This window comes from Aulonocara sp. 'chitande type north' Nkhata Bay, linkage group LG22 (assembly GCF_057382095.1).
Source record: "Aulonocara sp. 'chitande type north' Nkhata Bay isolate Kocher_YH1m ecotype deep benthic linkage group LG22, A_spYH_male_GT1.1, whole genome shotgun sequence".
Classification (NCBI taxonomy): domain Eukaryota; kingdom Metazoa; phylum Chordata; class Actinopteri; order Cichliformes; family Cichlidae; genus Aulonocara; species Aulonocara sp. 'chitande type north' Nkhata Bay.
Window position 1 is genome coordinate 4,786,313 of NC_141364.1, and position 22,507 is coordinate 4,808,819.

Below are 22,507 nucleotides of genomic sequence, written 5' to 3' on the forward strand. Positions count from 1 at the left end.
TGTAAAATAAGCGGTGAATTGTGTGAATTGCGGACTGAGGGAAAACAGATGCCTCACCCTGGCAGAGCTCGTTGGCTGTTGAGCTGAACAAGTTGTAAAAAATACAAAAAAACCTCCACATGCTCATATTCTGACATTTCACTGAAAAAAAGATTCAGACACAAAACGACAAAACTCCTTCAGCTGTGTTTGAAATTGTAAATTACCATCTTTTTTATTTCACATATTTTCACATTATTTTCAACGACAAGCGTTCTCTTTAAGTGTTTTTTTTTTCTTTCTTCTTTTTTTGATCACAGCTATTCTAAAGACATTCAGGAGGAACCGAAGGAACAAAGGGACTCGGGGTTCATATATTCTATCTTCTTTTTCTCTGAGAAAGAGGCAGGATCTCAAGCATGGACAAAGGACAAATAATCAGAATCACGTCTGGGCGAGAAGAAAAGGGAGCAACTGGAACCGAGAGACAGACACGACAAGAAGAACAAGGAGACGAAAATAGAGAGAAAGAAGAGGACAGAAGTGGGAGGAGTGCAGGTACTCGAGTGTCCAGGTAAGAGTGTGACATAGCAGAGTGTGTAAGTGTTCAGGTGTTTACAGTGTGTAGTTATTAGCCTCACTCCATCCCTGAAACTGCTGCTTTCCTTACAAATGCATCGTTCTCTGTCAGTTGCGAGCATTAGTCTTCATGGTTTTCTGATATCTTTACTCATTATTTTCTCTGTGTTTACAATGTTAATCTTTATTTTTGCAGGTCTGTCCTCTGGCTGTACATAAACTACTCCTTTAAAACTACAGTAACAGTGCATGTCTGGCTTATAAATATTCAGATTTTATGTTATTCCCCTGCATGTGCGTTACACGTGTTGCATCTGCTCACTGTGTGTGTGTGTGAGTGTGTGTGTGTGTGTGCATACAGTTTCATCTCCCTACCTTTAAGTTCAGTGCATAATTTATTTATTTAGTTATTTTTAGCTATTTTCTTTTGCTTATCTGTAATCTGTCCTTATACATGGCTCGTTCCTTGTGTGTGTGTGTGTGTGTGTGTGTGTGTATGTGTGTGTGTGTGTGTGTGTGTGTGTCATTGCAAGTCATTCGTCAGTCAGTTTCACAGAGCGCTGGGGTTCCTGAAGTTATGGCCTGCAAAGCGAGCCTGGTCGCCCAACTCTTCCTCAATCCTACAGTGGCAGGAAGACAGAAACAAAAACAACATTTTTTAATTGTTTTTGAAGGAAATAATTTCTGTTCTTCTTCATAAGGTCAGCCTGTAACCAGGAAGAGTTTATATTCTTTGCACTGGCGACATGTGATCATATATATTGAAAATAATATCTGCATGTCCAGCACAGCCTTCTTACTTATAATCTGCTTTGCATAAAAACTTCAACAAATCAACAAAAATCTGACAAGCTGCCACGTCACTGCACCACAGCTGCAGGCAAAATAATCCATTTATATCCCTAGATAAAAGCAAAATAATCAACTTTAGAAGATCATTGGTCATATAAAAAATAAAACAGGATGTATGCGAAAATGCAAATCACAACTCAGTTTTTCCATTGTTAAAAAGCTCATGTTACAGCATCTACCTGCTGCACAACAGATTCTCACGTGTGTGTGTTCACGCTCGATTGCGCTGATTAGCATTTATTGCTCGTTAATGCCCCCGTTAAGTCTCTGCACCCTTAACAGGTCCTCAGCAGTCCAATGGGATTACACCGCTGAGCCGATCCAATCTCCCTCCCTCCTGTCTCCTCCTCCCACCTCCCCCTGCCACTGACTGGCTTGGGCACATGGGGTGACACCAGCACTCCTGTCGCCTGTCATGTCAATTAGCTCTCTGATGGTAAGCACTAGGACAGAGCAGGCACCTGAGGAGCTGCGCTGTAATGCTGCCGCCTGATCTGGAGCTAAAAAAAGGGGCTACTAAACATTCAACAGGCCAGAGGACCAATTAGGAATTCATGAGTAAATACTGAAGAAAAGGACTGTTTTTGGAGTTATTTTAATTCTAGATTCAAAATGTTTTCACATTAAATACATACATATATATATATATATATACATATATATATATATATATATATATATATATATATATAGAGAGAGAGAGAGAGAGAGAGAGAGAGAGAGAGAGAGAGAGACCTCTCTGTCTGCAGCACACTGACCTCATGAGCTGGTTGTACTTGGCCAGCCGCTCAGATCTGCAGGGGGCGCCAGTCTTAATCTGCAACAGTAAGATAAACATTATCCTGCAGGTGACCAACAGAATATTAAAATATAACACCAAGAACTCTCTGGACTTCTGGCTTCACAGGGAAACACTTGAATGATAGTTCAGAATGAAGCTGGACAGTTGTGGAGCTGTAGCCCAAAAATGTAAATTTAGTGAGGTGAACGAGAAGTTTAGCTAGAGGATAGCATCATTCAGCCACCCTAACCAGCTTCTTTGTACAAATATGGAAGTTTGTATTGTGGTGTACCTGCACTTCAGCTGTGTAATTATCAGCATGCATTAGCACAATGCTAATATTTTATGGGCTAAAGGTCATACTAAAGAATTAAGGTCATAAGAGAAAATTATTTAAATTGCTTATTGTTACTGTATTAGCAAAAGATAAAATAAAATGTGTGTTTCTGTGTTTAGAAGCCAAGAGAATTGATAATTATTTTAGACATTTAGTTCCATTCACTTATAGTCAGTTAGTCTAAAGAATAATACAAAACAATATAAGGCTGAAGTTAAATTTCTCATGAAGAAATGCACTAATATCTTTATTTTATCTTGTTCAGTTTACTTCACAATTTATTTTATATATTTAAAACAAACTTACAAAACTTAATATTCACTGTAAGTTTAGTTTACTGACATTTTAAAGGCAACAAGAAAAAAAACAATAGCTAAACGATTGTGGATTCTTACATCCTTACAAGGACAAAAACCTGAAACCTATATCTACATCAGCCATAACATTGACTTTGGTTTGGAGGAGAGACTTGAACGTTGGAGTCAGCTTCTAAACTTACCTGTCCAGTGCAGAGTCCCACCACCAGGTCAGCAATGAAGGTGTCCTCTGTTTCTCCTGAGCGATGGCTGACCATCACACCCCAACCATTTGCCTGAGCCAGCTTACACCTGAAGGACAAAGTTTGTTTCAAAGCACTCTGTTAGTCATTTTCATTTTCTTCCAATTGATAAAAGGATAATAATTGATAATAAAACTGTTCCCATAGACAAACCTCCCTTTGCTAAGAAAGATCTCTACCTGATAGCAAAGTTACATCTCCAAAGCCGTCATAACTTAAATTTTCTCTAACCAAAACTAGACAGCTACAAAAGACAGTCAGACAGCGGTTTCCCGGTGTTGAAATGTTCACTGGGTAACGTTTGACACTGTGGGACAAGAACATAAAAAGCCAAGAGACAACATAATTTTAGCTATGCCTACAAGAAAGGCTAAACTCTGCTTTCTTTCAACCCTAAAATCCAACAATGACATAAATCCCTAAAAGCGACCACTAAGAGTCACTTTTTATTTAGGTGGACTACTGAAGAGGGTTGGATGCTAACCACTGTAGCACAGTACGAGGCAGCACTGAAGGTCGTGGGAGCACATAGTTCACCTTCCCTCTACACACTGATGCCACACTGTGCTGCATATATTAACTGCGCTGTGCTAATTGGACAAGTTAATTAATCTGATATAATTCATTTGTAACTGCGGCTCATCTCGCATGTTAACCTGCTAACAACATGAAGATTAAGACATAAAGTGTATTACCCCCTCGGGGTTCGCGTGAGCTATAAAAAAAAGTAGCTAATGTATCAGATTCACGATGCAGGAAGCTTTTCATGTGATGGATGTAATACATCACCTTTACTGTCATCAGCTCTGTGTCTATCATTTAATCTCCCTCCTCCCCTCCTGCTCTAATCCAGCTACACTGTTGTGACTGATGGCTTCATAACCCTGAGTGACAGTTTGGTAAGTCTGTTATAGATGATACACACATCCAAGACTGGAGCAAACACACTCTTCACAAATTTATCATCAAGTGTACAGAAACATACGCAGCAGTGCCAACCCACGTCAGCAGTATGTCTGACCGATAGCTGAACCTTATCCTAAACATCTTCTGTCACTTCCCGTCCTTCATTTATCCGCCATAAATGGAACAAGGCCAACATGGCTGACAGGTAATGACCGATGTGACTGACACTATAGCGACATCCACTGGGTATGTGTGTGTCTATATTTCCACATCTTTGACTGACAGCTGGACAGCTGTGCCTCTCTCTGTCACCTCAGCAAAGATTGAAAGCGCTGTTCGGCCAATCCGAGGCTTCGAGGTCACGGACCTGCCTGAGGGGGTGGAGGGTTACTCTGTAGCTCCAGGACAACACTGTGTCAGTGACAAATTGAATTTATGCATCTTTAAATACCCAATATGTAAGAATTTGTAACTTCTTTCATTTATTAAATGGCCTTGTTTTTATTTCCACAATGTGAATCGTGTCCACACTGAAATTTCTCATTGAACTGTGGACTAAGCAGACGTACGCCTGTATGGCCTCGGTGACAGAGCCGATCTGGTTCACTTTGAGCAGCAGGCAGTTGCAGGCTCGCTCCTCAGCAGCTTTCTCTATTCTCTTGGGGTTGGTCACCGTCAGGTCATCCCCAACAACCTGGATCCCCACCTGGGCCGTCAGGCGCGACCAGGCCTCCCAGTCATCCTGGTCAAACGGGTCCTCGATGGACACCACTGGAAGTGAAAAAAGAGAGGTCTGTTACTCATCAATAGAGGGACTGCTAGTGCTAACTAGTGATTTAATAATAATAACCAATAATGTAATTTTTCAGATAACACAACACAAGTCCTTGAAATTATTGGACAATTTCAAGATATCATCATTTAAGTGGTATAAAGGGAACTCTTTCAGCTGCCCTGAACTCCGTTTTTAGACTTTTCAAAGTATATCACATAGCAGACAACTCACAGGTCTTTTCAGGCCAGATCAGATGAGTGTTACAGAGTAAAAAGATCCCTACAGGAAGTGAGACACATGGCACAACTGGTTACACAGAGCTATTCTTGGAATCAAAACAACCCTTATTTATCTCTCTTCTCGCCCCATGAGAGTTTGGATTCGTAGAAGAAGATGGATGAATGGATCTGATTACATGTCCTCTCTCAATGACATCATACAGAGCTCGGCTCACAGGGATTACTTCTACACTCACTGATTTTACCATTTAAAAGTCTTACAGTGTTTCATTTGAGCTTCTACCACTGAAGCTGTTTATATATGATAGATTTTATTTTTACATTTGTATTTATTGTATTTATATTGTGTATATTGTCTACTTTGTTACTTAACGTTCTGTTTATTTTTATCTTTGTGCACAGCCCTTTGTGACTGCCTGTCTGTGAAATAAATAAATCTTTACTTACATACTTAAATGGGGAAAAATATAATGGGTCATAGAGGGGACATTAAACGTTATTGCAGAGAACAGCGGCAGAAAAAAGTCAGCCTCATCTGGAGAAGGACTAATGCAACAGAGTTTAATCCAGTTTGACATTGATAGTAGTCACCCCTCCAAGTGACTTCTCTACAAACTTCATATCACCTGTAATACTTGTAAATCCTCCAAATCCAGTTGGCCTTATTATTGTCTTTATAAAAAAAAACCCCAGAAATTTTACTGAGCCTGAGAGTAATCCACTAATGGAGAAAATGCTGAATTTTCACCGTCCCAATGCGTAAACAAGGGTGGCGATAAAAGCATTTGGCCCTGAAGTCCTGTGTTCAAATCATTAAGTCAGCTGAAAATGTCAGCTAGCTAAAAGGCCAAGCCGTTTTTCTTTGGGTTTCATAGAGTCAGCAACCTTGGATTTAAAAGCATGTCGTGTTTCTGCAGTCCAGCAACACTACTGAAGAAATAAGCATTTCACCTTTATGTCACATTAGCTTATTTTATCACTAGATAAAGAACTACTTTTTTAACCATTTGACATTGACTGAACTGCATTGAACCAAACACTGGTTGCGTTTTGTACAAATTTAAATAAGCAAACCTGGGTAGCTGTTGACGAAGCCCTGGTAGATGTCAGCCAGTTCCTCTGCAGTGATGTGTCGCTCTGGATCTGGTGGGGATTTGAAGTCCAGGTCGTACTTCCCCTCACGGTAAAACTCCGAGGCGGCAACGTCCATCCCGACTACTACCTTTTCTGTGAAGCCAGCCTTCTCAATGGCTGTCTGCAGCAGATCCAGAGCTGAAGAACAAAGAAAGAGACAAGGGGGGGGAATATAAAATAAGGAATGGAGTGAATCTTTTGCCCCCAGGCTTCTCGGGTAGGCAGGCATGTTTGCCCCAAATGTGGTCCACGTGGAAGGGCCACATTTAGCTTTGACTGACAGCGTTGACTCAGGTTCAATTTATATATGGGCCACATCTCAGGTATGTTTGGTCCATATTTGGCCACAACTGTGTGAGTACTATAACTGAGCTGTAAGTGCTGAAAGTAGGCCAGATTAGGCTCAAACGTGTCTTCTGTATGAGTTAGCTTCTCAGGCTGCAGACAGGCAGTACTGAGAGGTGGAAAACATCTAAAGCATTTCTGATGACTGAACCTATTAAGTAATATTAAACTTACATGTCAGTAAATATTCCATTTTAGATTTTGTTTTGTTTACCAATGGAAGTCAAGTAAAGATCATGTTTACAGAAATTTTCCATAATCAAAGCTTTCCCAGATCTATCTACTGATTCCCACTCCAGTTAAAGAAGGTGGCTTAAAAGCTGCTGCAAACAGACCCAAACATATTGTTAATTATTCAAATATCTGTTCCTCACCCTCACTGTTCTCCAGGATGTTGGGAGCAAATCCTCCCTCGTCTCCAACGTTGATGGCGTCTTGGCCGTATTTCTCCTGAATGACTCCTTTCAGTGTGTGGTAGAGTTCTGATCCTATCCTTAGCGCCTCCCTGAGAGACAGAAGAGATACCTGTTAATGACTGTGACAGGATGCAAGAACAAGGAGGCAAGGAGCAACACCAGCTGTGGTTTCAAAAACAACAAAGCAGGATGATTTAACGAGAAATGCATTAAATCAAATAAATCTAGCAGCTGAGAAATCAGACTTTTATGAACAGTCAATGCTTTTAAAGGTGAATTCCTACTTGAAAGATTCAGCCCCAACTGGCAGCACCATGAACTCCTGCATGGCCAGTTTGTTTCCTGCATGAGATCCTCCGTTTATCACATTAAAGGCCTGAAGAGAAGAGAAAAGAAGAGGAAAGGAAACAAAAAGGCAGAAAGAAGGCTTTAAAAACGATTAAAGGTCCTCGAATTCATCACTTTCTGTGTTTCTATAGCAGCTAATCAAAAAGACTTTTAGTAGAAACGTCTTGCCAGTGTGCAGAAGTATTTAAATGTGGTGTAAACAGAAGCATTAAATATATGAAATGTTACATTACATGGAGTTCTAATAATCCTTCAGTGACATACTGAACAACAAGGTGCCGTGTGAATGTTTCCACAGCACTGTAGGTGTTCTGCAGTGATTTAAATGCTTACAGGAACCGGCAGCACCAGCTCTGTGTTTCCAGCCAGGTCGGCTATGTGGCGGTACAGGGGGACTTCTTTCTCTGCTGCGCCAGCCTTACAGATGGCTAGAGACACTCCCAGGATGGCGTTGGCCCCAAACGTGGCTGTTTGAAAGGTCATAAGAGAGAAAGTGATGGGTGTTAGCATCCACAGTGTCTAGTGTCTCAGTTCACTTACCCTGAAAAACTATTTTAAGGAGTCGGTTCCTGTTAAAGGTCCAATTTTATAGCAGAAAAAGCATGTTTACAACCTGGCTACATTATAGGAGCGTGGCCTCTTTGACACACAGGTAGATGTGGGGGTTTTATGATGATTAATGCTGTTTTCTTCAGTAAACTTTAAATAAATAATGTTAAATGTAGATCATATTTGGCATGACCAAGTTTGGCAGGTAAGATTCCATTTACAGCCATTTTCCTGGATTTTTCCTGGATTAAGCCTACATCCAGAAGTATCTGTCACCTCAAGTATCTGTCATAGCTGCAACATTTTGTAGTGAGTATTGGATCCATTCAAATTTACATGATTTTTAAAGAGTTAAAAGTTAAACCTTTAAACTCAAACTTTAGCATTTCTGATATAGATTCCATAATTCAAATCAGATTCTATTTACTGACATTTTTTTCATGCTACCTTACATTTTGTTATTCTTTTGAAAAACACAATTTATTCCTCGATATGTTGTTGCTTTAAATTCTTTTATCTTTTGCTTTAATTTAAAAAGATTATCTCACTATTTTTTAACCATAGATTTAAAAAATGAGTTTAAATTTGTGTAGCTGTAAAAACTAAAGCAAAGTGAAATGCCACGGCTCTTTGGGTATAAGCATGTTTGTCGTTGAAAGCCGATACATTCAGCTGCAGTTCAGTCTGACAGGTTTCCGTGCTGGCGGAGATTAATTTCTCCCAAACGACATTACTTTGAGGGCTGATTACACTGCTGCCTGAACATGATTTTAAATTATAATAAATGAGCACTGCATTTATTTATTAAAGATGTGAGTTTGCATTGATCGTGCCAAAGCTTGTTTGGAACACAAATCTCTTTGCTCAATCTGTATTTATGCCCCTCGTCGCTCTGCAAAGCGCTCTGCGCAAAGCATTTTTCAAAATGTGTGTGACTTCACACGAATGGATGCTGAGCTGCAGAAACGGGGAGATTTCCAGCTGGCTGCTAGACTCTGATGATGTGCTGTTAGTCATCTTGATTTGCTCCTGTCGGGTTTCAACTCACATTTGTTTTCTGTGCCGTCCATCTCGATCATCATGTTGTCCAGCTGCTCCTGCTCCACCACGCTGATGCCCTGCAGACAAAAGCAGAACAATAAGTGGTGATATTCACATATAGTCTACAGTCATACGTGTTACATACATACATTTAGTTGCAGTAAATGTAAAAGACATGAGATCGTTTTTCCATAATAAGACAAACACTCATTATGTAGGCTAAACTACCATGCTTTGTTATTTAAAAAGTGTAACATCCCACCAGTATGACATATTGGGAACATTTACCACATATAAAATCCACTTCTGGAGTTACTAAATAGTCAGTATGGTAATCCATCAGCTGTCGTCTGATGACAATTGTTTGTTCCAAGACAATTATTCACATTTTAAGTCTTAACATTTTCAGCCTCAATAACTCAAACAGCTAATTAATTAAGGCTATAAAATGTGGAGACACACAAACACGTGTGCAGTTTTTAATGCACAGCTCCCAACACAATGATTAATTAGAAGACATTCATAATGGTAATTAAATTTCCCTTTAAAGGGAACCTATTATATTTATTTCCAGCTCCATTATTTCCAACTAAAGCAGCTTAGTGTGATCAAAAGGTCACAATAATCATGATAATCAAGCTGTTTTGGATGTTTTGGCTATTTTCTTCCTTCTTTTAAGCCAACTTTTGTCTGATTGGCTGCTGCTCAGAACAGGATGTGGGTGGGGCATCTGTGTGTGAGATGACCATATGAAAGATATCCCCTTTCACTCCCATCATAATGGGAAAAAAGCAGAAATCCTTGCTTTAATGCAGATGTTTGCAGCTGTTGTTTCAGCTCACAGGAATCACAGAGTGCTTGTAGCTGAAAATTATTTTGAGCGGTCAGTTCGATTAAGAAAGTACTATATTAAACTGAGTACATAACAAAAAATAGGTTTAAGATTGACGTTAATCCTCTATAGTATAATAAGTGATGTGAGGACTTACAGAGGCTAAAAGGGCTGGAGCCAGAGTATCGTTGATGTGCCCAACTGCCTTCAAAACACCTAAAGTGACAAAGAAGGAAATCAGACGCACAGCATCACAAAAACGTGAGGTGAACACGTGAATTATCAATAACAAATAATGTTAAATTGTAGTGAAAACAGAGCACAGTTTTATCTATTAGTGTTCTTCCAAATTACTTGGAAATATTTTCATATCAGCACTGATTGCTTTTGCAGCAACTCTAGGGTGAGATTTACTGTGGATTCATTTGTTTGAAGGTTAGGTGAGCACCGCAGCCTTAATGGCTGTTTTATAGTCACTGAAGTGTCTTTCAGTGTTCGCCAGCAGTAAAAATGATTTGTTAGACAAATTTAAAATGCTGGACTTTATCAAGACTTTTGTGGCATTTTAGCGTCATATTATGAATAAAAATAAGATGTCCAAACATCTACACTGCAAAACTATTTGTGAGAGGAATACGTCGACAGGACAAAGAGTTTCTCAGCGTCACAAACACTGAATTAAAGAAAGCTTCTAGAAAACTGTAATTTATACTTTAAAGGTCTCTGAATGTTCTATATTTTTGTCATTGTCAACACATCTGGCTTATTTCTTCTTAAGTATTTTTACTTTTGTTGGGTATATAAAGCTTTTATAAAAATCTATATTATGTCTATTATGTTTTTATTTTGTTTTGTAGGGTTTTTATAAAATGTGAAGTGTGTTGGTATCATATAAATTCAGCACTAGTCACTGAAAACAGCACTCTGTTTCTGTTAGTCAGTGATCTCTTCATTGTTCGCCCTCTTGTGGTCATAAATACTGAATGCAGCTTTAAGTTCTCATCGAATGTAACGGTCTGTGCAAGCTCAGCTGATGCATCTTCATACCTTTGCCCTTGTAGCGGCTCTTGTCTCCATCTCGGAGCTCCAGAGCCTCATAGATCCCCGTGGATGCTCCGCTGGGCACCGCAGCCCTGAACAGACCTGGAAAACGAATTAAGAGAGAAAGAATTAAGGTTTTGATATGATAGATATTAGACAAGTCTTCATCTCAGACTGCTTTCCCTATGCCTTGTGTCATTTCTTAATAATCCCTGCAGTTGCTCAGCTTCATTTTACAGGCCAGCTGAAGGGGATTTGATGTCCCAAACAGCTGCTTCAAACTACCAAGCTCTGCATTTTTATTTTTATTTTTTAGCTTTCTGGCATGGTAAGTGTGAGCTGCTTTCCTGGTGGTAAAGATTGTGTTATTTTCTTCCTGTGACATTTTCAGACAGGCTCTTTAGCGGTCACCTTTTTCTGTGCGGAGGTCCACTTCAACAGTGGGGTTTCCACGGGAGTCCAAGATCTCCCTGGCAACTATGCTGACGATCGACATCCTGAAAGACACAGACAAGAAAAACAGCCCACCGTTAACTGTTTTTAACTTATAACTTCACCTTAACTGCACCAAGGAGATGAAACACAGAGAACTTCAGCTCCTGGATGAAAAGATCTATTTTTACAGTGAACACAAACACACGGCAGCCTGCCAGGGGAGACGGCGAGCAACATCAATGCAGAAATCAAAGCTCACTACAGAGGAGTGAGCTTTGACACACACACACACACACACACACACACACACACACACACACACACACACTGCAGTTACTTTTCTGTTTCTGGAAGCAGCAAAAAGAAAAACTTCAGTAGGAGAGAGAGGAGTTTTAAATAATGCATCAGTTCGTCGCTGCTTTTATCCAGACTGGAATCTGCTGATTTATTCTGGTTTCGTGGTGATGTGCTATATTTTTCTCATTGTCAACAAAACTAGCGAGGCATTGATCATACAAACAAGTACTGTGAATCAAAGCCTGATAGATCTTATTTTTTCTTTCTTCACGCCGATTTCTCCCTCTCTGTTTCGCTGGCTCACAGTTTCCTTTGTTACTTTGAAAGCTCTGTTATTTTACTCCTGCACACAGCCTCCTGCAGCCAGGAATATTCTCCACGGCACCAACAATCTGTTAATTTACTACAGAGAAAGCTCCCAACAAATGCAACATGCCTTTCAAAACATTTGCTAAATAGTACAACTCTGAGAATAGGTGCTATAATCACTGGGCTTGATCCTGTTTGAAATGTTTTAGTATCAGTTTATTCCTCACATCATGAATTTATGGCAGATGTTACATTAGAAGGTGATATATTTGTCATGTAGCTTGAGCAGAGAAGCTCCACCCACCTTCTGTTCAAACTTTCTGTTTATGAGGGGCAGCCAATCAGAGGAGAGCTTGTTTAAAGGTGAGGAGCTAAACTGGAATGAAATTAAAGGATGCACTGAGGTCCACTTTAAATCAAAAAGGATTATATTGATCGAGGAATCATGCAAAGCTAATTTATTAGAGTCCAAGAAAAATATATAAAGTGGAAAATGTAATCAAACGAACACTGGTGCGACTGCGTACGGTATTACTTCTTTCCTTTCTTACAGTAATCTTTGAGTTTGTGTATTTTTCTGCATCATGATATATAATGAATACTTAATGACTGTGTTTGTATAAATGCAGTTCAGACAGTAAGACCCCCAACAATTAAACACATGTATACATTAATACATAAAAGAGATTGAAGTAAAAATGATGTTGCCTTCGTAGCCCTTCCGATCACTGATTTAAGTTAATATACTTTGAAAACTTTGATCTCTTTCAATAAAGAAACTAGAGAAAAGGTTTTGAGCAGGGGTTTTAGCCATCAGTCTGACCTTGGCAAAGCTTTTTTAGGCTTCTACCGCTGCTGTTTACTGCTGCTTCTTGTATCCCAGGAGAGAGATCTCGGAAAATCTTTCAGTGCTAATGCAGGAAGGATGCTCCTCTGTGGGCAACCTGACACTTAAAGAAAAAACACAGCTTGACTACATGGTATTCTTCGAAATAGGCCACTGCAGCCAACACTTTTCTTCTGGTTGTTTCTGGACCTTTGTTCTGTTTAAATGCAAGAATTAAAACATGAAGAAAAAAAGCACGTGAACGCTAATGCTGTTTCTAAATCCATGCATGTTAAAAGTGGTTATGTGCATTAGATACAGAAGCAGTGACTGGACTATCGCTCAGAATGTGCCTATACAGTATGTTATACTGGTACAGATGCTATGTGCAACAAGACACAAACTCTCTTGGTATTTAACTTTTAATAGGTTGAAATGTTTGTTTTGTTGGTTTGTTTATTTGCTTTTTTAGTGCTTTTACTTGAATCTGAATTTAGAGGTCAACCTTCACACTGATGATTGATGCTTGTTGTCATGGTGTTTAAAAATCTGGCAATGAAGCAACAACTAAAGTAACACGAAATAGAAAAGCAGATTTTATCACCACGCTGTGATGCTCAGAGATCAGCTGTGGGTTTAACAGCCTGTTGTTGAGGTTCAAAACATATCAGCAGCTTATGGCAGACAATGGCAAGCACACTTATAATTAACATTTACATGATGTGCACTGCTTGTCATTCATGTTGTTTGGTGTGATTAAGTTATTTATACTTCTGTAACCATCGACTGCGGGGTGACATTATCTCCTTTCCTTTCATAAAGGATGGTCTAGTGTATCCTCTGCTAAATGAGCTAATAAAGGAAGCATTAACCCTCCTTTATCAGCTGTCAGTATTACTTTTACACCTCATGGTTCGCTTTGTTTTTTATGTTAATTCTGTTATGGATAAGTTAGACCCAGACACAGACATGCTTTGAAAACCATCTTTTCAATTTTCAAACCCATTTTCGAGCCAGTGGAGAGAAGCCAGGATTGTGGTGATGTGATACCATCTGCTAAAACCAGAAAGAAGCCGAGCTGCTGCACTCTGAACTAGATGGAGGCGAGAGTTTTGTGACTTTTTGTGCAAACCAGAGAGAAGGAGGTTTCCTTTAGTTGAGCAAATGTTAGAATACGATTAAGATGATTTAAATATCAGCTTTTAAAAACACAAAAGTCAAAGATGGCTCACGAAGAACCAAGAGAGCCTCTTTCACTGGCCTTTCAATCTCTCGTGTACCCTTAACTAACTTAAAGCTTTCAAATTCTGTTTCTCAGCCAGAGAGACTGAACTCCACAGCACAAGATTAAAAATGTATTCCATCACTTTGATGTTGAATTTTTAATTTCTGTACCACTGTGACATTATTGCCATAACCTCAAGAGCATTTGAAGCTTTCATTAATTCTATTCTCCTGCGGTGGTGTTTCCCCTCTTCCTTCTCATTGACAGTCCAGGCACTCAGCGTTGTAACTGCAGCGATACATCAAAAAGGGGCTTTTTATGCCGTCCTCATCCCTCCGTACTGTATGAATACTTTATTGATCTGTGAGCTAAATCTGGCTCCCAGCTAGCTTGCAGAAACCTGGCGCCGAGGCTGTCCTCTTCAGATGCACTGACAGAAATATGGAGGCTCGGAGGAAGAGCTCATCCTCATATCTCTGTACAATACATCTTTTTTGGTTACAGACGTATAGATAAGATGTGGCAACATTGTTTTAGAAGTTCAATTGAATCCCAATAATGATAAATCAGCTCCACGTTGTATGAATGCACAACAGAGGGTATGTCACTTTAATTTTCTATCTCTGAAATATGGAAGAAGCTTCCAGACCTAAAGACCAGCAGAGAGCAACTTTCTCTGGAAATCTTGAGTCACCCTGTATCTCATATCACACTCATATCACAGTCTTATTTAACACAATGTGATGATTGTTGTGTAAATTGTGGTCATATTAAGATTTAAATATGTTTCAGAGAGTATGATCTGGGATGAGAGTACTTTTCAAAAAAGTTGGGGTTGAAAAATGCAAATTAAAAAAATTTTACTTCCCCAAAAAGTTGGCTCCAAAAGTCCCACTGTAGCTCATTTCTGCTGATTGAATACTATGACACTGCCATAGCTACAGGCAGTAATTTGAATGTAAATCATAAATGGCAAAGAATTGTGGGAAAATATTGTCTCATTAAAGTAAGTCTTCACTACTCCAATTCCATTACATTTACAGCAAGGGAAGGTTTTTCTGTAAATGCCATTTAGAGTAACGTCACTGGAAATGATGCAAAGACAATGAAATTTGCAGTCTTCACAGGAGCTTTACTGTAAAAGGTTTACAGTAGCTTACCGGCTTCCAGCTGCCAGTGAAATTGTAAAACTACAGCAACCTGTCAAACAGACATGCGCAGACATGAAAAATAATATGATTAGAGCCTAGTACGATAAATGCTTTTAAAGCCATCACTGTTAGGATCACGGCCACTTTCATCGACCAGCGCAAACACAGGCAGCCTCTAACTGCGGATGAATCCTGTCTGAAAAGGTTTGTGCTCCACATGTGTCTGATTGTTGTGTTTTATAGGACTGGTACTTGGATGTAATTAGACTTAGTTGATCAGTTAGCAGGTCACCCTTTAGTCCAACTACGGTCACTGCTGGCTCCAGAAGAAAAACATGGAGGTGTTTAAAATGCTGATGTTAAGGATTCCAAACAACCAAAGAAACAGAGTCCTGCTGTTAAGCATGGTGGAAAATAATTGTATGAAATGATGGTGGCAACTAATGATTGTTTTAATTATGAGTTCATCTACACAACATGCTCTGAACTCATTGGTTAACTTTTTTTAACAGGTTATAAACTAAAGTCTGAGATTTAATATACTTAACATGTAATATGAGACCAAATCTCCCAACTGTAGAAACATAAACAGAAAAACGAGCCAGGTGAAATAAATAAAGACGGTCTCCTTGGCCTATCTTCATTCGTTTTATTGTCGAGTTAACCTGCCGGTGTTCCTGTGGGAGCACATTTTAAAAAGTGATTTCTGTCACTTTTTTCTATTTCTCTATATAATTTATGTCCTTGTGCTATCTTTCTTCTTCCTCTGTTATTTCCCCCGGTATTTATCTGACTCACATCCTGAATGCAAACCCTTTCTGCTTATGTGAATCTTTCCTGCAAACATCAGGCAGCGTTTGTTTCTTTTTTTAATTCCAGGTGTCACCTTCTTTCTCTTCCACCAGGTACACCATTTCCCTTGTGTGTTCCTTTTAACCCAATGCAAAGTCACATCACTCCTCTTGTCCTCTGACTCCTTCGCTCAGCACTGCTCTATCACGATTCCTCTGCGCAGCTCAGGGACATTATTTCCACCCATTTTCCCCTCACCATTGGTTTATTGTGGCATTTATGAAAATTTATGCTTATTCAGTTCTTACACTCGTAAGTCACAGGAGATAAAAGTGTCAGCATAATGAGTAAAGTGTATAAATGGTGCTCAGCAGAAGAGAAAGCAGATACTGTAAGGTGCCACCAGCATACTGAAGCGTCAGCTCACTCTGGATGTGTGGGTGGTTTAATTATTTCTTTTTTTAAAGTTTTGGTGCTGTTTGGAGCCCCACCCTGCCGTACTGCAGACTTTTCCAAACAGTTCCTCCCTGGGCTGGAGCAGCAGCGCATGAGATACCTCCTCAGAAACCCCACAATCCCCAGTTTTCATCTAAACTGTTTTAGTTTCACGAGGTAAAACTTGCTTTCCTAAGGCGACCGAGTGACTGCCTGGAGATTTAATTATAGCATTATTGTGTCAGGACTGTTCAAGGGCCTTGCAGATATATAGGTCTTGCGTCATCTGCTGTGTGGCCTCCCAGTCATGGTTTCACTCCTTTATGCAGAGAAAAAATATTTCAGTGCCTCCTACAGCCTGCAAATGAAAAGAGACTTGTGTCTTAATGCATCGAGAAACCTAATTATGTTTATGTTTCATAGTCTGAGGCGATGCATTCTTTTAATATAAAGACATTTGAATGTAAGTTGTGCATTAATATCACTACTAACTGCATGCAGCAATCTCATATCCACACACATGTTCTTGCTTCCTGATCTGTCACTACCTTAATGGGATTATCTCATTACCCTCATTTCCATCCCTCTTTTCTCTCCTCGCTCTTGTTCTCTCTCCATCTCGCCCGGTGCTGTTTGGGCACGTTGCTGTGTATTACGTAAGCTCTACAGCAGCAGCAGCAGCAGCAGCAGAGAGGGATGGAACCCATGAACACACCACACCTACCAGAGACTGCAGAGCTCAGCAGAAAATGTACCAGCACCAAAAGAGGGCGTGCCAGAGAGGAAGTGAACGAGGAGAAGGGAGAGTGAGATGAGGGCACACAAGGAAAGGAAAGAAATAGAAAAACATCAACTCTGTGTGTCTCTGCATGTGGCTGGAGGGACAAAAGGATCAAAGGAAAAAGAGCAAGACAGATGTGATGAAAATCATCAGAAGAGAAGGAGAGAAATGAGCGAGAGGAAGAATACAGCCTATAAAAATAACACCACCTACCCATTTTACCCTCAAATTCTTCATAAACTCACAAAATATTTAAAACAACCACTTTCTGTACCTAAGATATTCCACATTTTGAAGCACTAAAAGAAACAAATTCCCATTTGAAAGCCCTCAGACTGCATAAATGAACAATGATCTAATTTAAAGGTGCTCAAAATGCTCCACAATCCAAAACCTAACGTAACTAATGTTCTTCCTGCACTGCTAGCAGCTGAGGAGCTGAGGACTTTGATGGCTTTTCCCACTTCGCAGGAGCATTAGTTATTGCACGGTGCATGGCTAATGTGGCAAACGTTACCATCTGTTTCCTTCCCTCCTACTCTATGTGCCCGTGTAGACTGTACTTTAATCAAATGGCACCCATCAAGGCTGAGAAATAAAGGCAACGCTTAAGTGTCAAAAACTGCAGGTCCCCTGATGACCACTGGAGGCTGGTTCCAAACAGAGACATTCCCCATGGACTCCAATGTTACAGTGTTCAACTCGTTCATCTCTACAGCAGAAATAAACATGTTTACAATGATTTTGGTCTCTAGCTGTTTTATATGACTCATGAACTGACTCATGGCACAGACCAGCGGTGCCCAACATCCGGGCCACGGACTGGTACCGGTTGAGTATATACCGGGCCGCGAGAGTTGAGGCTCGGGTTTGAAATTTATGGTTTCCAGGGTTTTTACCATAGCGACCAGAGAGCATTAAGGGGCAGAGAGGAGGATGTTAAGGACGCTGCTAATAAAGTTACACAATTACACGGTCAATTCATGTTTATTATTATATTTACAAAATACCACAGTTTTTGTCTTGGTCATTTTATTTTATTTTGCTGTATTTATCTGCGACACCTTAAAGGCCGGTCTGTGAAAATATTGTCTGTGGTGCAAAAAATGGTTGGGGACCGCGGGCATAGACTTTATATAAATAGATGAATGTAGTGACCATGACATCACCCAGTAACTAAAGAAGTCCCACTATGAAGTCTCAGCTGGTTTGGAACTGGACAACATCTGGCTGTGCATGCTGCTCACCTACTGGTTAATGCCTTGTCAGTCACACTGAAAACATCCCCTGGTTCATCTCCCTTCTGGACTAATAGTAAACATATTTCTAAATGAACTTCAAGACATCTTTTTTATGTATAGTCTATGGTTGCAAACCAAGCTAGCTAGCATTAGCTAATTATGTAGCTCTCAACCAATTAGGATCACTCATTCTGGCACCAAAACACAAGGCGACAAAATGTCCAACTAAAAGCTTCAAACAGGAGTGCACAAATTACTGGGTGATGCAATTCATGCTGCCATCTTTTATATACAGCAAAGAGCAAACAGATGCAAAGGTCAGTATTTATTCCTGTGAGTGAAAGCCCTGATTATTTACAGTCTATTTTTAACACTTTCAGTTCATTTATTTTCATAAATAACACGTAAACAAAACAAATGAAAGCAGCCGTAGAAGGAGAGAAAAAGGCAAAGACAGAGGAACAAGTGCTAAAATGTGGCTTTAAATATATGCAAACTGAAAGAGAGAGAGACATAGGGAATGGCCAGGAGGAAGGAGAGAGGGAGGGAGTGATGAAGGACAAAATGGAGAGTGAGTGGAAATGAGGGAGGGCGAGAGAGCGATAGAGAGAGATAAAAAAAAGAGGAGAAAAGAGGGAAAGATAAATAATTAAATGACTGTGTTTGGCTGGAGAACAGAGGGGAGATGGAGGGATGAAGGGGAGGAGGAGGAAGGCAGGGAACAGAAGGCTGATTATGGCACACACTTGGGAAGTGAAGCAGTCTCACACATACTGTATGTAATGCTGATAATGTGTCGACGTTTACACACATGTAGCTTCAGCTGGCGATTATCGCAGGTACTCGCGCACACTTAACGTCCGCCCACGCGTCACAGCAGGCAGCCGGAGATGCAGAAACCGAACACGCGCTGCTGTTACACCAGACCACAACACAATCAAGCGTCGGATCAAACACAAACGCACACGCATTTGACTCCTGCTGCCAACACACACACACGCTCTGTACAGCCATTTTCCAAGAAATCAGAGACATGTTGGGTTTTTTTCAGTGCTGCCATATTAAAAAGCATCAGACAGAAAACACACACAGTAAAGATTGACTGTAGAATCACACAAACACATTTTAGCAGGAAATCACCCCACCAAGGAAAGCTGGAGACGGATTCTTGCATTCAGATTGATTCAACATATTTTTTAAAAACAAAAATAAAAGTCTCTTTAATATTTATTCATACAGCTGTATATGTGCAATGATAAAGAATCCATCCATCCTGAAATTTGAGATACACTCCCTAATTTCCTTCGGGATTAATAAAGTATGCTGATTCTGATTAAAATTTTCAGTAACAAATAGTCTTCCTGAGACACAAAGATCATCGTGCAATATGACTTCGATTCACAATCTCAGATCCACTCCGACCATAAGCAAACGAAGTGTTAATGATTCATGTTACAGAATCATGCCTCTTCTCCCTCAAGGGAAGTTGAGTCACTATAGTGTGTAAACAGATGCTATACCTTTGAGATAGATGGATGCACTTTTATTCATTCAGTCTAAAATTACAAAACATATTAAACAACATTTTTGTAAATGTGCCAAATTGATAAACTGACTGATGTGCTACTCCTAACCCTTGGCTCTTTGAGAGGAACAGCTGATGGTGCTTAGACTGTAGACAAAGACTGACGTAGCTTTTCTTTCTGGAAAGTGGAGTCAGCACAGAAGGCGGTAAATCCTGTGGTTTCAAAAAAAGATGTCTGGCTCTATAGAAGTCTGAGGAAATGACGCTACTTCTCACTTGACCTGTGATCTTATTGGATATATAAGTAAAACTGGCAGAACGTCATAGTGGCTATTTCCCAGTGTGACATGCTCAAGAATCATAAACCTCTGAACCTGGAGACTCAACTCAGGAAGTCACAGACTTCAAAGTGCAATCCCACAAAGGCCTCGAAGCCATTATATGTACATACAGTAAATATAAGATTTCCAAAGCAACCATGGCATCTCCCACTGGTTTCTGAAGTCCCGCTGTGAAGCCCGAAGCTGAGCCATGTCAGCTTTTTAAAACTAGCTGTCATGGAGCTGACTGTGAAATCGATGGACACTGCGTAGGCTAGCAACTAGTCGGTCACACAGCAAAGCTTACCCTCAGTCCTCCTTGGCTCTAATTGTTACTGAAATATACAAAACAGGCCTCATGTTGTATTCAATCAGCCTTAAAACTATCGACTTAAGATGGGACCATAAACTCATCAGGACGGTGCTCATGCTGGAAGCTCAAATGCACGAGATAGAGCTTCTTTCATTCTGAGATGTTCGCTGGTTAAAGGATGAAAAACAACAAACCAGCTGCAATAAAGAGAGAAGCTAGCCACAAAGTAAGACAAATGCATGATGCATTCATCCTTTTTGCTTGAAATGTGACATGCAAACAGCAAAAAATAAACATCTATCGCTGCTTCAAATCAATTAAAATCTATATCTCACTATTTTTTTAATCATATATACTTCATCCATCCATTTCTGTAGTTTACTGACAAAGCGTAGCTGGAACTTATCCCAGCTTTCATGCAGTAAGAGGTGAGACACACCCAGATCACCAGTCCATCACACACGGACACCTCACATCCACACCTAAGGCCATTTAAGCCAGCATGCACCACCAGGTCGCCCATATTCATTTCACTAGTCTGTAAAGACTTTCAAAACCCTTAACTTTCCTTTTTTCAGTTATTGTTTGTTACTTTTCCCTTGAGGACGCGTTCCTGGAATGATTAAATAATGATTCCTGCTGTAAAAGCTGAATGTAGGACAAGTTATGAAATATTGTTGTTTTAATACCATCTCATTGTATCTCATGTCATATCAATTTTCACTGCTGTACTTTATTTATTGATTAATATTTGTTGCTTCTGTCAACCCCCCACTCATAAATGTACCTGCTGCAAAAGCACTAACACACACACACACACACACACACACACACACCTATTTGTGCCTCTCAATCAAACACATACACGGTTGATGTACCGAGGACTCAAACGTAATTGACTGCAGGATCATACACACAGACACAAACACACAAACACAAACACACACACACACACATAGCATTCCTACAGCCAAGACTCACATGACCAAATACACACGCAATACACTTGACAGCCATTTTACAAGAAACCAAAGGAAATGCAGGCAGCAAACAGACACACACATTTTCTGTTAGATAGTTTGTCATAACACATCTAGCAAACACACACACACACACTTACACTTCATAATGACAGTTGAAAGCTTTAACCCTCCTCCCCCTCTCACAAACCAGCTCACACACACAAAAAGCCATGACACACATAAATAAACCACAAATTAGTATCTAAAACTGCAGCTCTCTCACACACACACACACAAGCTGCCACAAGACATCAAACCAATGCGTTCTTGCAAGAGGTTGTTCACACAGATTATGTGCATGTTGCCAAAACACACACAGACAAATACACATCATTTCCTTCCTCCTGTATACGCACACACACATTTTTGAAAGCCACAACAATGCAACATTTAGACACACATCTAAAACTGACGCTTACACACATCTTTCAGTACATGCACACACATGCATGACTTCCGGTCTTACACACACACACACATACACAGTTGGACTACGACCTCTCACACACACATGCAGTAAGACCTAAAACTGAAGCATTTCATTCTCGTGCACAACCTTCTGTATCCGCTATGCAGCACACAGAAAAGACACGCAATTACAATGATGCAGGAACACAAAGATGCAAAGAGGAAGAGAGGATTTCCTGCCTTTACCTGATGCCGGTGTGTGTGTGTGTGTGTGTGTGTGAGTGAGTTCTGCCTTTTACGGCGACTGAGAAAATACTGGAGAGGCAGAGCGATGAGAGAGAGAGAAACAGGAGGGGAGGAGGAAGAGAAGAGGAGAGAAGGAGGGGGTGATATATATGTGCGAGTGTGTGTCAGAGGGAGGAGGGGAGGGAGATGACTCAGAAGGGAGATGGGGAGAGGAAGAGGAGGGTTAATTAAAAAGGAGGAGATGGACGGAGGGATGATGATGGGGTGCAGAGGCTCTTTGCCTGACAGAGGAGGTAAAAATAGATGAAGGCAGGACCGGTTCTCGCGCTGCGTGTCTCCCTGCCTCTCTCTGGTGCTGCAGTGGGGTTCAGCTGATGTATATATGGTTACATAATTGAGCCTTCTCCACTATACTCACACGACATGATGCTCAGTGTGTGTAATGCTCATGTTGTAGGGAGATAAATA

At 40.2% G+C, this 22,507-nt stretch overlaps 1 protein-coding gene across 2 annotated transcripts; it reads right to left on the reverse strand.

Annotated features, from left to right (window-relative positions):
- Positions 1–184: 184 nt before the first annotated feature.
- On the reverse strand, positions 185–22,182 carry LOC147303288 (gamma-enolase). Of its 2 annotated transcripts, none has more exons than XM_086281042.1 (13): positions 22,040–22,182; positions 11,125–11,210; positions 10,720–10,815; positions 9,830–9,888; positions 8,848–8,917; positions 7,584–7,717; positions 7,187–7,278; positions 6,861–6,991; positions 6,082–6,279; positions 4,563–4,764; positions 3,028–3,136; positions 2,169–2,227; positions 185–1,178 (listed from the first exon to the last, which is right to left on the reverse strand). In XM_086281042.1, exons 2-13 carry the CDS (start codon positions 11,207–11,209, stop codon positions 1,109–1,111), a joined length of 1,305 nt encoding a protein of 434 aa, XP_086137168.1. In that variant the 5' UTR covers position 11,210; positions 22,040–22,182; the 3' UTR covers positions 185–1,108. The 2 variants fall into 2 exon arrangements, with proteins under 2 accessions (XP_086137168.1, XP_086137169.1); XM_086281043.1 differs by lacking the exon at positions 22,040–22,182 and adding an exon at positions 16,908–16,931.
- Positions 22,183–22,507: the final 325 nt, after the last annotated feature.